This window comes from Lottia gigantea (genome assembly GCF_000327385.1).
Source record: "Lottia gigantea unplaced genomic scaffold LOTGIsca_269, whole genome shotgun sequence".
Taxonomy (NCBI): domain Eukaryota; kingdom Metazoa; phylum Mollusca; class Gastropoda; family Lottiidae; genus Lottia; species Lottia gigantea.
The window spans coordinates 52,888-69,941 of record NW_008708843.1 but is presented as its reverse complement, the minus strand read 5'-3'; the positions used below and the strand labels follow the sequence as shown (position 1 = coordinate 69,941).

Below are 17,054 nucleotides of genomic sequence, written 5' to 3'. Positions count from 1 at the left end.
CTTGTCTACAAATACGCTTAAAGCACAATTTAGTTAATCGAGACTACCGGAAAGGGCGTGGCAGGTGTAGAAATGTAAACATTTACCAGTTACGAATAGGTAATGATCAGGAGTTATTGAATGGAATTTAGAAAAGTAAACTACTAAAAAGATGAAATATTTATAAGATGGGAGAATGGATTGTCAATGAATTACCTAAGTGGATTGTTGTGGTGAGTATTTTGAACCAAACTCTTTTGAACTAAACTAGATAATAAACCAACATAACTATAGGATAGGCCTAGTATTAGTAAGACCATGGTTATGATTGAAAATAAGATTTTCATCCTATAAAATAGGAAATACTTTTTAGAGATAACGGTTCCCAATGTTTATGTATTCCTCAAAATCAAGGGCCCCAGAAAACTAAGCTTATAGAGAGTGATAAGGTTGCAGTACAGTAGTCTAGCATTAAGGCATTGGCCAAAAAAAGCAGAATTAAGTCTTGACAAAGCTTTGCCCTCCCCCCTGCCCCCCATGGAAAGAAGCACCCCTTGACATGTCTGTGGCCTCTCCTCTCAACCACTCCTCACCTTACGATTCATAGAAACGCCATTGAAAGAAGGAGTTTTTATTTTGAATTTAGAAGTGCATAAATGTTGTTGTAGACTGTATGGCTGCTGATTAATACTGGTATCTTTATTGGAACATTTTTCTCATACAAAAATGACATTGAGTATTTTTATCTGCGTCTTATTGTTGGGGTAAGTAAGATTTTAAAGTGGTCACATATGTATTGTATTGATTGAATAGTGTGGAACAGTTTCCTAAAGTCCATGAAGTCCCCAAAGTTTACCTGACCATTAAAAGAATACTATCTCTTAGCCTACCAAGTGTCATTATAAACATACATTAGAATCTCTGTAAAGAATCTCTGTATAATATGATAATTCCATATAACTCAGTAATTATTGAGAGATTAGGTTGTATAGTTATGACACCACTCCAAGTAAGATTTAGTCAATAATTAATTGCCATACCTTTCTGTCTGACATCTTTGTTGTGTGTTTATTTTTTTCAGGATGCATTATGTTTTGCCAGAGCCAGTGCTGCCTGTTTGAATTTCAACTGTTTTCTTATACTATTACCTGTCTGTAGAAATTTTATATCCTTCTTACGAGGAACATGTGCTGTAAGTTGTTATCTCAGTTTGATTTTGGCAATATTCTTTTTTTCATTGCATATTTGAAACTTCATGGTCAGAGCAGAGTTAAAACTGAATGTTATGATGAAAAACATCGAATTAAATTGGATTCCTAATTATTTGAAAAAAGAGAAGATGCATTCCAAATTAAAAGGCGGTGGCGGTCATTATATTTCTTCATAAAGATAACTTCCTAATCTTTGATTAATTGACAATTTCAGAGATGTCATCGAGCGAGACGCCAGTTACATAGACAAATTACTTACCATAAATACATAGCCTATATGATATGTTTACAAACAGGTAACTTTAATTAAACTTTCTTTTATAAGTATAATATTGTGTATTTTCATTGTATTTATGTTATATTGTGCCTGCCATATATATACAATACAACTCACTCTGTTGATATTTGAAGCACGAAAAAAAATCTAATGATCATTTGGATGGGACAATACAATAAACTGAGGCCCCATGTGCTAAAGAATCCTCGACAGTTTATTAAATTTTAAAAAAGTGGGCTAATTCCCCTGTCCTGTCAAAATTGTATAACATTACAATCCTCATTTGCCTAAATAAGTGCAATAAAGCAACACATAAACTTTTATTTCAATTTCTATTGATTTTGATTTCTTTGCAGCAATTCATATAGCAGCTCACTGTTTTGATTTCGAGTTTTTGATAGAAGCCTATGATAGTCCCACAAAATCCATTCAAGCAATAACCAATTTAGATACAAGCAACAATGGTACATGGTTGAATCCTGTAAGAGTTCAGGGAACTGTAAGTAGATTTCAACTTTTACATGTGTATTAACTCTGACAAACTGTGCCCTAAATAGTGCCTGCTTACTTTTGTTGGTAAATCAAATATTTTTGTTATGTTTTATATGAAGAATAGTGTAATCTGACTCTGTGTTGACAGTGGTTAAAAATTTGTAACTTTATCTTTGACTGAAATATTCTCCAAAATTTGAAATGAAAACTCATCTCCGTATTCTGAACCAAGATAAAATACAGGTGTTCAAATAAGCACTCATCCAGTCTTTTAATATCACTAGATTATCTTGTCAGACTAGATGTCAAAGTCTATTGTAATCTGTAACCTTATTAAATAAACTTTATATGTAATTTTCTGGGCCCTTAAAAACACTTGTGATGTTAATGCTAAGAATTTTCTCCTCGTGTGCACAAGAATAATTTTTTATTTTATCTAGGATGCTACTCGAGAAGTATTTAAAACTATAGCAGGTGTATCTGGTGTGATCATAACATTATGTTTAATATTAATAGTATCTTCCTCTACAGAAACCATCAGGTAACTCAATATCTCTTCATATTTTCTTTGTATGTCTGTTTGTTATATTATTTGTATAAACCCAAATCTTAAATTACTATTTTGATTTTGTGTGCCTTTTGGCATCTGGGCAACTTTGTGATGGGTGGATAGAGATGAGTCTCAATGAAAGCATTGGCATATGACACAAATTTCATGTGAAATTACTTAATGGAAATTGTATGGGAAATTATACACTACTGGCACCATCTCTGGAATTGTTCCTGAATTTTCTGAAAATTACATATAAATTTTATATGACATGCGTCCACATTGTCCACTTCGTTTGATCTTTGAAATGTATTATAATGTATCTTTCAGGAGGTGGTATTTTGAATTATTTTGGTATACTCATCACTTGTTTATAATATTTTTAATAGGATTTGTTATTCATGGTATTCAGTAAGTAGAGTTTTCTCTTTAAAAGACATGTGATATTTTCTGATGAAAATTGAAAAAGTTGTAAAATGAAAGAAGCGTTTCAATTCTTTTCAACAATTTGCATTTAAGAAAAAAAATATAGCCCTGTCACACAGGACTGCTATCTTATGGCGACTGGAAATGTACTAGGTGTACTCAAATGTAAGGAAAACTGGAGAAAAAGTTCCAAAACTAAAAACAGTTGATCTTATACCGGCAGTCATGCATCCATGAAGTGTCTTTGCTAAGAATGTACTTTGCATCTCATGACTTTAAAACGCCTGTCAAACGATCCCATGACAATCTCAATGCTTTCTAGAACAGATCGCTGAACCTAGATTGTTTTGAACAGATCTGGGAATAGTGGCGACAATTGCATGATTTTTAACTATGTTCATATCTTCTTATATGAAATATAATAACGACACATAGTGGTAATTAACATTGTTTGTGTCAGAGCTACATTTGTTTTGTCCTCCAGGGGTATTATAAGACACCAAACTAACGTGTCTAGTCACAATCCAGAAAAATGTTACACAAGACATGATGAATGGGGCACAAGTCCTGACTGTAAAATACCCCAATTTGCTGGTTCTTCACCAAAATCTTGGATCTGGATTCTGATACCAGTAATAATCTTCATCATAGAAAGAGGGATCAGATTTTATAGATCTTTGCAACAAGTTGTCATCACAAAGGTACATGTTTCTGTTTTTTAAGGTTTTGCCTCTGTTGAATCATAATTAGACAAAGTGGTAATGCTTTTTTGAAACTGGAAGTTTCAACAGATTCATGAATAACATCCTTTAATTTTTCCCATTGCTCAAGATATGATATGATTGTTCAAAGTTGCCAAAATTTTGAAACAAGATAATGGCAAATAATCATTAAAATTTTAGCATCTCCAAAATTTCTCTCTCTTAAAGGTATTGTATAGAGGTTTTCTAAATTGTTCATGTGTATAGGAATTACTAATAGAATATAATGCACCATTCCAATTTCATTCAAAAGTTTGCAATTCCACTGAAACTAACTGTTTGATGACATCACTAATCGAGAAGGGCCTTATGTGATACAAGCATATTTTGCGATTAGTGATGTCACTTAGTTTTAGTGGAATTGCTGGAACAACAGATGTCTGACTGAAAATTGAAATGGTGCAATCAGTGTTCCCAATACACAAACAAAATTTAGAAAACATCTTTACAATTCCTTTAAAGTTTGCTAAGTCAATAGAGGTTATATTTATAGAATATATCCAATACCTTTACTAATTAAACAATGTTTTTTGGCAGGTTGTGAAACATCCATCTAACGTATTTGAACTACAGATTAGAAAGAAAAGTTTTTATGCTGATCCAGGACAATATATATTTCTTCATTGCCCTAGTATATCATTGTTAGAATGGCATCCATTTACATTAACCTCAGTAAGTAGTTGTCGTATGAACAAATTTGTGTTTGAAGAACCTGACCCACTTTTCATCCAGCATTAGCTAATTCCTATCAATGACTCACTTAATTGTCAAAATTTCACAATCATGTGACACTTTGATTTGGCAGCTAGCATTCTAGGTTCTAAGTAGATCTACCCACTAAAATTTTACTTAATATATGATCTAACTTGGTAAACTTATAAGGAATTCTTTGAATATTGAATCTAAGTGGTATTTATGATACAGTGATATCGTGATGCTTTTCAATTGTTTTTGGAATAGCAGGAACCCCTGATAATGTCTTAGCTCAATCAAATCACAGTTGGCTGACAATGAAACTATTCAGTTATTGCTTTTCAAAATTTCTTTATCTGTAGGCTCCTGGAGAAGAAACAATAACAGTACATGTTAGAAGAGTTGGCGATTGGACTGAAAAATTAGCTAAGTCTTGTCACGTTGATGAGGGAGAATTTCAAGAAGCATGGAAAATGCCAAAGTAAGTTTTCACTCCTGTGGTTCGTGCAATTTCACTAAAACGAAGTGTTTGCTGATGTCACTATAGCAGAGGCTATTAATAATATTCAAGGGCCTTTTTCGATAATGTGTCATATAATAGCTGTGTTTTTGTGGAATTGCAAAACCAAAGTCTGATTTCTTTAGTTACTAGAATTTTATTCTCCTTAGCACCTTTGACCTCTGTTGAAGTTTATAGAATGCACAAATGATCCATGGTTTTTATGGTATTTAATGCTTTATATTTCTATTATTTAGGATTGCTATAGACGGACCTTATGGAACTTCAACAGAGGTAAGAACTATATTTGAGTTTCCTGACCTAATCGGGTACAAGGTTGCAAAACCTAGCTAGAATAAACCAATTTTATAGTAGTTGAGGGGAAAAGTGGACATTTGTCTAAAAATGTGCTTTGTAATTGGATACAGCTAATTCAAAATAGGCTTACGTTTATGGATTTCTAAAATGAATATCTTCCTTTTCGTTCACAATGTTTTTACAAAACAATCCATTTCTGATTTAGTCTGCAAAGTCAAGGGAAATTATTTTGGTTTTTGAACAAAATTTAAATCTATACAACAATTTTCTAAAGAGTACAATTTTAAATATTCCAGGATTGTTTCCGGTTTGATGTGGCTGTTTTAATTGGTACAGGCATTGGTGTTACTCCTTTTGCTTCAGTATTAAGACATGTCTGGTGAGTTGATATGCTGCCATGTACAAAATATTGTAAATTGTATGGAATTATTGAGACTGTTGATCAGGTTTAAAAAGTTTCATCATCTTATGATTATAGGTTTTGTTTGAAATAGAATCTCCATGTGAATAGCTTGTGGGTGAAATTCCCCTGGGGGCTGGAATGATAAGTCTTTTTGAACTTTCATTTCTGATGGTGATTGTTGATGTCTTTGAATAAAAATTGATCTGACACTGAATTTATGCAGTATTGTACCATTTCGTGATTGTACATTTAAGTCCTTTTGATGATTAAATTTTGATGTTGGAAAATAAAATTGAATCCTTTGACTTTGCACTCTCTTCAGGAAAAAATACTCAACCAGAAGAAATGAATTACAGCTCAAATATGTCCATTTTTATTGGGTGTGTCCGAGTACAAGCTCATTTGAATGGTTGCAAGAACTACTGAACTCTCTGGAAAGTCAGATGGCTGAGATGGGAAGTGCCAATTTTTTGAGTCATAATATTTATCTAACTTCAGGTTGGGATTCTAATCAGGTATTTTTATATTCATTCTGGATTTCTTTCTTTTTACCTTACTTTTCAGAATGAAAATCTGACCAATCAAATCACGGTTGAGGGTCACATGAAGGTCACAACCAAGACACAAAATTGATTTGCCATCACCCGCTTGATGAGATAAGAACACATTCTTTGCTAAACATTCCAGGATGATTTTGATTTTCTGTCAGCTTCAATTCTTGCCCAAAAATTTGCATCGTCCATATTAATCATAACAATTAATAACACACTGCTTTTGTCTTGTTAACGTTCGGTAACAAAGCGTCTGTAACAAGTGATTTGATTTGATTGGCTGAGATTTCGTGAGAAAAGTTTCAGGGCTAATAGTAAATACATAATTTCTCTCACTTGCATTACAACAGTCTCAAGGAAGTATGACGAATTGGGGCGTGTTTTGGTCACAATGTTTAAAGTTGTGATGTCTCTGATGAATTCTTGAAATAAGAAATGCTTTCATTTGTTTACAGCAGAATTAATTAGCTTTGCCTGTAATGGGGGTAATCTTTTAAGTTGATTGAATGATATTTTACAGGCTAAAAATATAGTCCTTCATAATGATGAAGAAAGAGATGCTGTAACTGGTCTTCAACACAAAACACATTATGGCCGACCCCAGTGGGACAAAATATTTTCAGATCTAGCTGTCTTTCATAAAGGGTAGGTTCCTTTTGATCAAACTTATCTATTTTGACTACCTAACAATGTTACATACTGCCAAATGCATTCAAGTGGAAAATTAAATTTTTTTCATATTTGAAATTGCAAATAAGTGTTATCTAAAGCGTTTCTCTGTTATTCTTGGGTTCACTTACCATCCATGATCTGTAAAATTGCTAGTCAAGTCACCTTCTATTGTCTGAGCAAAGTAAAAAGTGTTTTTTTGAATTTTTTTTTACTATTTGTATGAGAATTAGAATAGCTGCCTCAAAATAGTACTGTTAGTTTTAGATTATGTAGAATATCTTTGTGTTGATAAAAATTATATTTTAATCAACGCAAAGATATTTTAAAACTAACAGTACTATTAGTTGAATACTCTTAAAAATATAGAAAAAACCTTTTGGTATCTATACAAAGCAGAACCATTAATGAGTCAATCAAAATATTTCTTTAATGTCCCTGTGCCTTTCCTTCAGTGTACCACAATACAAATTCGACATCATGTGTCTAGACAAATCTGGCCATTATAACTCATGATAAATCATCTATATGACCGAAATTTGATTGATTGATTGATTGATTGATTGATTGATTGATAATTAAAGTAGTATTTCCTCCAGATTTTAAATGAAAAGTGTAGCAATCACTACAAGCAAAAATACTAAACAAAATAGATAGATCATATTGTTTCATACATGAACATTTGATAATGTTAGCTTTAGGAATTTTTGTTTGTCATTTTCAGAATGAAACTTGGAGTATTCTTCTGCGGACCAAAATCCTTATCAACCTCTCTACATAGTCTCTGTAATAAACATTCTACAGAGTCAGTTGGTACCAGATTTTATTATAACAAGGAGAATTTTTAATTTGTCCTGTTTTTTAAAAATGTTTATTTTAAAAGGCAGAAATTTTTTTTCTAATGTGAGCTTTTAAACCACATAGTTTAGATCCATATTTAATATAAATTAGGCAATCTTTTGCCTCCATTGTTAATAGTAAAGAAATCTCAATGAGGCCTTTAATGCCTCTGTACAAACATCTTTATCTTATAGCTTGGCTGCAATAGCCACCTTTTTTGTACCATGGAGGTTAGTTATTGCAGTGATTTGGTTGTATTGTACGCTAGTGACAATCAGCCAATCAGAGCCGTCAACAGAACGTCTTAAGCCATGATGTATAATATACAGTCTTTCTGTCAATTGCTCTGATTGGTTGTATTTGCTGGTCTGGAATCCAATTAAATTGCTGCATTCCATGATCTTAGTTGAGGTATAAGACGAAATTAGTAATACCATTTTGAACTTGAGTTTAAGGAGAGAGTGCAGAGACAGAAAATATATTTTTTTGTCCTATTCAGTGTCTTTGTCATCTACTGTTGAAAATTTCTGCTTGCTCCTCTGCATATTATGGCTGGGTTAAAATTACCACTTTGGGCAAAGGAATGCATTTCAGGGCAATTGTTTCCCTGTTTTTTTCAACATAATAGTTTTTTGACCACTGTTTTTGCATAGTTTTTTTCCCTATACACTTCTTGCTCAGTACAAACTTTCCTCATCACATGAAAGGTATTTTTTTTTTAATAAATGTGATTATTTTTAAGATTTAAAATATGATGAAAATGTCCACGGTTATATTTGGGGTTTTTTGTCACTTTATTACTTCTCTTAATCTTTCTTAAGAATTTAAAACTAAAAACTTTCATGATGATATTTCACTTGGTTTAATCTTTACTTGTAAATCTAGATAAAAACTTCCATAATTGTTATATGTTGGTTATTTTATGTCTAGGTTATTTCTCTTAATATTTGTATTCCTGTAGATCTGACAAATGATGACAATTTTCATGGGTTTCATTAGGTGATTTATCTTAATCTTGTAGATTTAGTATAAGATTCAAATTTTCATAACAATGTTTGGGTTATTTTGTCATTAGGCTATTTTTCTAGATCTTTCTCTAGCTTGTAGATTTAGAATAGGATTTATAAAATATTTTGGTTTTTTTTGTCATAAGGTTATTTTTCTAGATCTTTCTCTAGCTTGTAGATTTAGAGTAGGATTCTTGACAACATTTGGGTTAGTTTGTCCTTAAGTTTTTTTTTTTCTAATTCTTTCTCTAGTTTGTAGATTTAGAATAGGATTCATGACGATACGTGGGTTATTGTCAATAGGTTATTTTTTAATTCATTCTCTAGCTTACAGATTTAGAATAGGATTTGTGAAATATTTGGGTTATTTTGGCATAAGGTTATTTTTCTAAATCTTTCTCTAGTTTGTAGATTTAGAATAGGATTTGTGAAATATTTGGGTTATTTTGTCATTAGATTATCTTTCTAAACCTTTCTCTAGTTTGTAGATTTAGAATAGGGTTCATGACAATGTTTGGGTTATTTCGTCATTAGGTTATTTTTCTAAATCTTTCTCTAGCATGTAGATTTAGTATAGGATTCATGACAATATTTGGGTTATTTTGTCATTAGGTTATTTTTCTAAATCTTTCTCTATTATAGTTTGTAGATTTAGAATAGGGGTCATGACAATATTTTGGTTATTTTGTCTCAAGGTTTTTTTTAACTAATCTTTCTCATCAATTCAACGAACCAAAAATGAAAAGATTTTTGAATTAATTCCTCTACTTACTTGCTGTATGAAAATATTTGTTTGTAATATTACCATTATCAATTTTCTGGTAATTTTATACTTTTGTTGACTTTTGTCTGCATTTATTAAGGTCCTTAAAAACCAAATTTTTGACCTTTTGTCGAAAGAGTCATTGAATATGATACTTACAGTAGTAATTGGTTGATGTCAATAGTCACTAAATTAACTAATCAGATTTAATAAAATACTTCCTGACAACGTGATGTACAGATATTGACTTAACAAGTTTGTACTGATAGGAAATATGTAGATAAACAATTGAGTGTTTTTCATATTAGCTTTCCAAAGTGCATGCTGTAAAGAATTAAAATATATATTAAGCCAAAGTAATTATGACTTAATGTGTTCTATCATAATATTCTATATTTTTTATAATATATTTATTACTTGTTTTCATAATATCATATTTGATTCCATTTTTATTTTCGATTAAATTATTTTTTCACATAATATGAGAGTGTTACTGATTTGCCAGTATATGGTTGACTGTATTCTTCAATGTATTTACGGGCTAATTCTTTGGCAAAGTCAAGAGTAATAACTGAATTTGATAGAATAGAATCACAGTTGGGCATTATGCAATTTTGTTAACAAAATAAAAGATAGCTTGCCAGGCAAGGTAATATACGCACATTGGCACCTTTGATTTTCAATAAAAATATTTGGCAGTACAGTAACAATTACCAGTATGAAATATTCAACCTTCATTCATACACTTCTTTTGAACTTTTTGGGGCGATACTGAATAATATTACCGTCAAAATCTATCAAAAATTGTGACTTCTAGTGTGTTTACGAGCTAAAAATTGAACGCGTTTCCAAGAACAATGGTAATAACTATATATTTTTCGATTCTTTTGATTTTCAATAGGGTTCATCCTTGGGTGATAACAATCACACCAAGTTTCGTCAAAATACATCAAGAATTGTGCCTCCTAGAGATTTTTTCAAGCAATTGTGATCGGGCGGACGGACGGACATGGGTGACGCCAATATACGCTCCCATTTCATGTGGGCGTATAAAAAATACATGATCAAAACGGTGGAAAAAGCTTACTTAGTAGGATGACTTCCAAAGCAAAAAAAAGTGTGGACAAATGAAATGATCGAAAAATAGATTGAAATACTGGAGTCATCAGGAAAACTTTGATAGTCACAACCGACAACTTTGATCAAGTTTTTCTTGGATGATAGTGACAAACGATCTTTTGTCTCCTAAGTCTTTGGTCACAAACGTAACAGTAGGCCTATTTGGACTATTGGCCTTGAATAAACACGTGACATTGAAGTATAGTTTTGCACGTGCTCACAAACATTCACACACTGTGTTTACATCGTCAGAAGAGTTCAACACGTTCTAATATATAAACGTGACTCAGAAAACATCTTATTTTGATATGATAACACAGACGATAGTTGGTGCAGATTCTGTACAGCAACAGTGTTAGGATCAAATTCAAATTATTGGTTAAGGTAATTCGCATGCTTTTATTTTAGAAGTTTATTTTCATCTCCGTCATGTCAGTGCTGATTGTCGATGTACAAGGTACCCGTTCCTGTAAAATAAGCTGTTAAAACAAAGTAAAATAAACGCCTGATTGTAGAGAAATATGTCTCCCTCATATTCTCGTATTCCATTTTATGTGAGCGTATAAAAACTCGCTCAAACGGCCTAATTAACATTTGAGTAATCTATGATTTTAATTAGCCCTTTTACAACAAATTCAGTTTGATTAAGAAGATACATAGATATAAATAGCATACTTTACAAATATATTCAGGTATAATTTACGACGATTTTTATAATGAAAACTTTTTACAAAAAAGCGTAATACCCCTTTAAGATATTGTCAATATACCTAACCGATGCATAATACAACACTATTGTTACTAAAGATTCAATTGTGTCATTAAGATCATCAAGATTCGATTGTAATTTTTTTTTACATATTTTGTCATAGACGATAACTAAAAACTGTTCATCCGGTTATTGCAAATTCAATTGAAACATGTATTCATATACAAGTTTTCAAATGTTTACCAAGTCATCCTTTCAAAGCCAAAAGCTTGAATTAAATCGAATACTGGTTATGACATAGTCTTTAGTGTGGGTGTGGTTTGGACACGATGAAAAAAAAAAACGTAGCCTAACTTAAGGCCAAAAGAATCTTAATATTTTAAAAGTTAATTTTTAACCAAAAATATAGAAAGTTCGAAACTTATCTATTAAAATTGTATTGCCCAAACACAATAATAACTGCTCATTGTTCAAAAAAGTGAAATCTCTTGATCCTTGAATACACATAAATGCATATCCACCAAGGGTATATAAAAACGGATTGAATGCATGTCGGGCATACACAACGATAATAACATCGTCAAATTAGTACCCGTTCAATTACTCACAATTCTACACGTACATGACGCCGTTGATCAAAATCGAATGGTAGAAATTTTAATAGACCGACAAGGGTATGCAACGCTTTCATCGGCTAGTTCACCGCAGATTGATATTGGGAATGTGAATAGCCTTTCGTCTCTGACATATCGTTCCGACATAGCAACTCATTCATATGATTATTGCTTCAATCAACAATTCCACCTGGCTTGATGAATTTTAGCAGCCAATAAAGTATGTAAACAGGATATTACAACTTTTGATTAATGGAATTAATGGATTCGACACCAAATTACAGTTTGAATGTGTCATTTAATGTTAAATCCGAAAGTTGACATGCTACACTTCCACGCATATGGACCGAAGGGCATAGGTTTCTCAGGGAGTTTTCAACATATTTTGTTCCCTGCCAATGATGTATGGAAAATGCATCTTAGTGGGACCGTTAACAGAGTCGTCATTCAGGACACTCATGGATTTGAAGGCTCAAATCCCGTTTTTGAGACTAAAGTATGATTGGTCAAAAAATGGTTCATCTGTCCTTTTAAGTGTGAATGTATCGATTTGTTCTGATAACAAGTATATAACTGGAAGAGTCAATCTTTTTGCCATTTCAACCGACCATAACCACTACGATGAAACTTGTAATAATTTTGACTCTGATGGTATTGTTGTCGGTGATCGACCACTGTGATTGCAGCTGGAGGCGTTTTACCGAAAGAGTATCAAGATCGTGGAACAGAAGATCGTCTAAGCGCAGAGATAAAAGAGAAATTGCAATGTCAGATATTTTAGATATGATAGAGGTAAGAAGTGGAAAATCTACTATAATAGCCAATAGATGGTTTTTGAAGGAATATACATACCCCCACTTTGCGGAGTGTAAGCGATTCTCCTTTTTTTCTGGGAATGAATCAGTGACTGGCAAAAAATCTTTTTAGATTCGAATTTGAAAGTGAATAGATGGCGTTTAATAAACTACAGGGAGTTTGCCAGGCAAATTATACGCCCACAAAGTAGATTTTTTTGCATCAATATATTTGAAAGAACGGCAACCGTCACAAGATTTTTCATTATATTTCTATTAAACTTGTTCTACGGCAAGAAATTAGACAATTTACAGATTTAAATTACCAACTAAACGAAATCGGTTCAAACCATATCGCAAATACTAAGTATGGATACAAGCAAGTACAATATTATAGAGATTCCAAACGATTTGATCAGACATGATGGAAAATACAGCGATCATATTCTACAATTAATTTACTGGTTGCCTTTTTATATTTAAGGAGCAGTCAAAGTGACCAAACCAAACATTAAATAAACAATAATTAAGCTTTAATTTATTTATACTTTCATCTTTTATTCCAAAACCTTCTATACAGCGCCTGAACCCTGGCTCACGTTCCCTGTTAGTGGGTGAACGATCCAACGCTTGGCGAATTCGCCAAATATTATCTTTTCGGGCATTTATATCTCAGTAGACTGTAGAAACTCTTTAATTTTATAATAATATATTATGCGCAACATATTCCGTTGGTTTTAACATTTCCGCGAACATTTTCTGAGCGAGGGCCTCTCCATATCTGGAAATGAACAGTTTTGCCTGCAAAATGTATGACCTACAGAAGAAGATACTTACTGAGACTGTTTACCTCTGTAGCTATTTAATGAATTGTGGTAAAAACAGAGGGTAGAACCGTTGAAAGGAAAAAGAGAAAAGAATTTAAGACCAGGTGTAGATTCACCTGAGGCTGTCTGGCGCATACTAATATTTGTCGGCGCTGATTTTCATACATTTTATATTTTCCTTTCATCCTACCAAGGAATTAAGGAATGAAAAATATACAGTTAATCAAAATTTTACTGCTAGTAAGGTCACAAATTCTTACTTACATTTTCACTTATAGGAAGAAAATGTAACCACTATATTTTATACGGATAACAACTTTAGTTCACAAAGATCCTTTCTACATGCTGGTCTTTGATCTTTCTTGAATCAACCGTAGCAATTTACAGCTTGGTCGACTAGAATTATGAGTGAAGACACCTTATTTAAGATCATCGGAATGTCACACGCCGACCGACATTTTTAACGTCGATAATGACAAAAATTTTCATATAAATAATTGAGAAATACATTCCTAACTTATCTATAAACAACAGTGGCAGCAGACTTTTCTCAGTCTTGTGAGTGAGGTCTGGACAATAAGTGATGTTATGAAAATGTTAATAACCACGAATGCAACTCCCATTGGGATTTGACAAATAAACTTAAAAAGTTTGCACCCACGTTTGGTTGTTTCAGATGATTTATCATTACATTGTAGAAAAGTAAGTTATGTTCACTGATGCCATTGAATCATTCATTCTGAACGTAATTGAAAAGAACTGTTACATTTTGTATTTGAAACGGTTGAATGTATAATGTAAACTTATTTAAACATAATTTGTTTTCCATTTTATGTAGAAAGATAAAGGGGTTATAAATACTCAATGACTACAAGCAACGCTAACATCGGTAAAGAATTACAGAATCGAGTCTGGCATATTGTTACAATTCTCAATTACAACTGATTTTAAAATTTGAAACAAAAAATCCAACAAATCATCTACGTCATAAACAAAACGCTTTAAAAAAAATTCAGGAAAATTATTTCTTAACTCGGGTGGTATTTGTTAGATTTTGTTATATACAATGTAGGTAATAAAAATCTTTCAGACCAAATTGTTTAAAGCAAGGTCAAGTTTCAAGTACATGTATTATAAAATCATATTATACCGAAGCTGATCCGAGATCGCAATGATATACGACTTTCATAAAACGTGGATTTGTTTAACCGTGATCAACTATATATTCTCATCGGGTTTTAATAAAAACCAGAGAGAGCAATAGAACGTAGAGTGTTTGCGAGGAAATACGGACAAAGTGCACACACACAGAAGTTGGCTTTTGGCAGGAAGCCTTCATTCACTAATGCATTTTATACAAAGCTATTCGCATTTTCAAAACGATTCGAAATCAATGGGATTTCGTAGTTATCATTCCACTTTCAACGCCGCGTGAAATGCCAGTAACTCTAGCGGATGTTTTATGATTTTGTTGATCAAAGCTTTAAATGGCATAGTGGGTAGAGCCTCAAGTCCAACCACCGTCTTAAATGGGATAGTTTGATTTCTCTCCACAAAACATGTTATTGATCGTCATAGTATGATTATTTAACTTTAAGGTTAATTTCAAGGAAGAGTCATAACTGAAGAGAATCTTTCCATAATGAAATTAATTCACCTAAATATATTTTCACTTGTATTGGGAATGGACTTAACAGTGATAAAGAGTCAAATGTGCGCAGACCCAAGGCGATTTAGTGATGTCATTCAAAATGGACAAGAAAGAAATGGAGTAGTGGTCAAAACCATCAATAAGGTTGAACTTGTACAGTGTTGGAAAATTTGTGTACAATATTCTTTGTGTACATCAATTAATTTTATGAACAGTAAATGTACATTACTGACGGGAGAGAATCTTAAAGTATTGTCTAAAGCTGGGTCTATCACTTCAAAGAAGAAAAATTGGCCGATCGAAAGGATAGCTGGAAACTGTTACAATCACAATTGTCCTAAGAACGCTAGATGTATTGAAAAATCGGAAGGGTTTTCTTGTGAAATAATTGGATGTGTAGATCCTCTTGCTGATAACAGCCTTTTCAGTCATTATGCAGTTTGGATTGAAAATGATTCTATAGCGATACCATGTGACCAACGGGATATGTGTGCGAAACTTTTTACATGTCAAGAGAATGGATTCTGGTCAAAATTTACTTATGTCAAAGGTAAGGAACATTAAAAGAGCCAATGGTTGACTTTCTTTTTTAAGCGACAATACATAAACATTAGCCGACCATGAAATTTTATCGTGCACTACCTGTAGCAAACGGAGAGGGGTCTGTGCAGCGTCTCGGGGTTTCTTTCAATGTACACCATCCGTTCCACACCAGTGACAGGGGGGAACCTGTTGAAAAATATTTCGACCTTGATTGACTCTGGACCTACAGGTTAACTTGCAAGCGTCATCAAGCCTCCATAGTCCCATATTTAAAAACTATCAGCACTAGAATCTGTATATTTCATTGATTTCATGGCGAATAAGGTTTACATAGCAAAACATAATATTTATTTTGTAGACGGAAAATCCCCATCATGCCCGAATGAAAGTAAATGGACGGAATGGTTTGATAGAGATAATCAAGAAGGTACAGGGGACCATGAGACGATTCGCAGTTTGAATAATCAATATCACGGAAGATTGTGCACAAATCCAACATCACTTGATGTACGATTATTAAATGGTTCAAATTATCATGTTGGTGGCAATGTTCTCATCCTGTCACCATCAATTGGCTTTAAATGTATAAACAAATACCAGTCTGATGGAATTTGTAAAGACTATCAAGTTAGATTTTGTTGTAAAGTGCCATACCAAACTTGGTTCCGGACATAGTAAACAAAAGTCAGAACACCAACATAGTTCATCTCCATGTCAAAGGCGTGACTCCAACTACTTTCTGAACTATTTCTAGAATATATCGGATGGTCTGTAAAAAAAACGATAACAATTTTCAATTCAAGATCTCTCGTAAAGTCTCAAAGCTATGATCATAATATGTTGACCTCATATTTTCAGGGATATAAGACATTTCTTCACCAAATTTCAGCTGTATAGGTTGAACCACTTTGGAATTCCAGCCTTTTTAAAATTCCTTGTCCAAAAATATAATGCCGAAAGTGAATACTGAAATTATTTCTCCTTTTTTGAATTAATGCTCAATACAGCTCAAGTTTTCAGCAAATATCACCTGAATTCCATGTTTCCGTGACAAGAAATTGCATTCAGTCTTCAATTCCTCCAGCTCATCTCCATTGTTAAATTGTCAGCTAGAGAAAACTGTAAACCATTTTTGGGGTTGCCATTCATCTTTTGTATGAAATACTCCAATTGTCAAATTCATGGAATACGTCTTTTTTTTTTTTTGGCTGAAATTACAATATTTATTTTCGGCATTATTTTTTTTTGTCAAGGAATTTTAGAAAGGCTGGTATTTCAAAATGGTTCAACCGAAATAGCTGAAATTTGGTGAATAGATTTCTTATATCCAATATACATATTTCCTTGATCCTTTTACT

At 32.6% G+C, this 17,054-nt stretch overlaps 2 protein-coding genes across 2 annotated transcripts; both read left to right on the top strand.

Annotated features, from left to right (window-relative positions):
• Positions 1–167: 167 nt before the first annotated feature.
• On the top strand, positions 168–7,677 carry LOTGIDRAFT_180688 (hypothetical protein; the record flags this gene model as incomplete). The annotated part of the gene is made up of 15 exons (XM_009056189.1): positions 168–212; positions 648–743; positions 1,061–1,171; positions 1,405–1,486; positions 1,824–1,966; positions 2,400–2,500; positions 2,840–2,920; positions 3,420–3,636; positions 4,234–4,368; positions 4,752–4,870; positions 5,146–5,182; positions 5,503–5,585; positions 5,932–6,124; positions 6,681–6,805; positions 7,554–7,677. 15 exons carry the CDS (start codon positions 168–170, stop codon positions 7,675–7,677), a joined length of 1,692 nt encoding a protein of 563 aa, XP_009054437.1.
• An 8,394-nt stretch (positions 7,678–16,071) lies between these two features.
• Positions 16,072–16,338, top strand: LOTGIDRAFT_69624 (hypothetical protein; the record flags this gene model as incomplete). The annotated part of the gene is made up of 1 exon (XM_009056188.1): positions 16,072–16,338. A coding segment is annotated over one exon (267 nt), but the record flags the coding sequence as incomplete, so codon positions are not given.
• Positions 16,339–17,054: the final 716 nt, after the last annotated feature.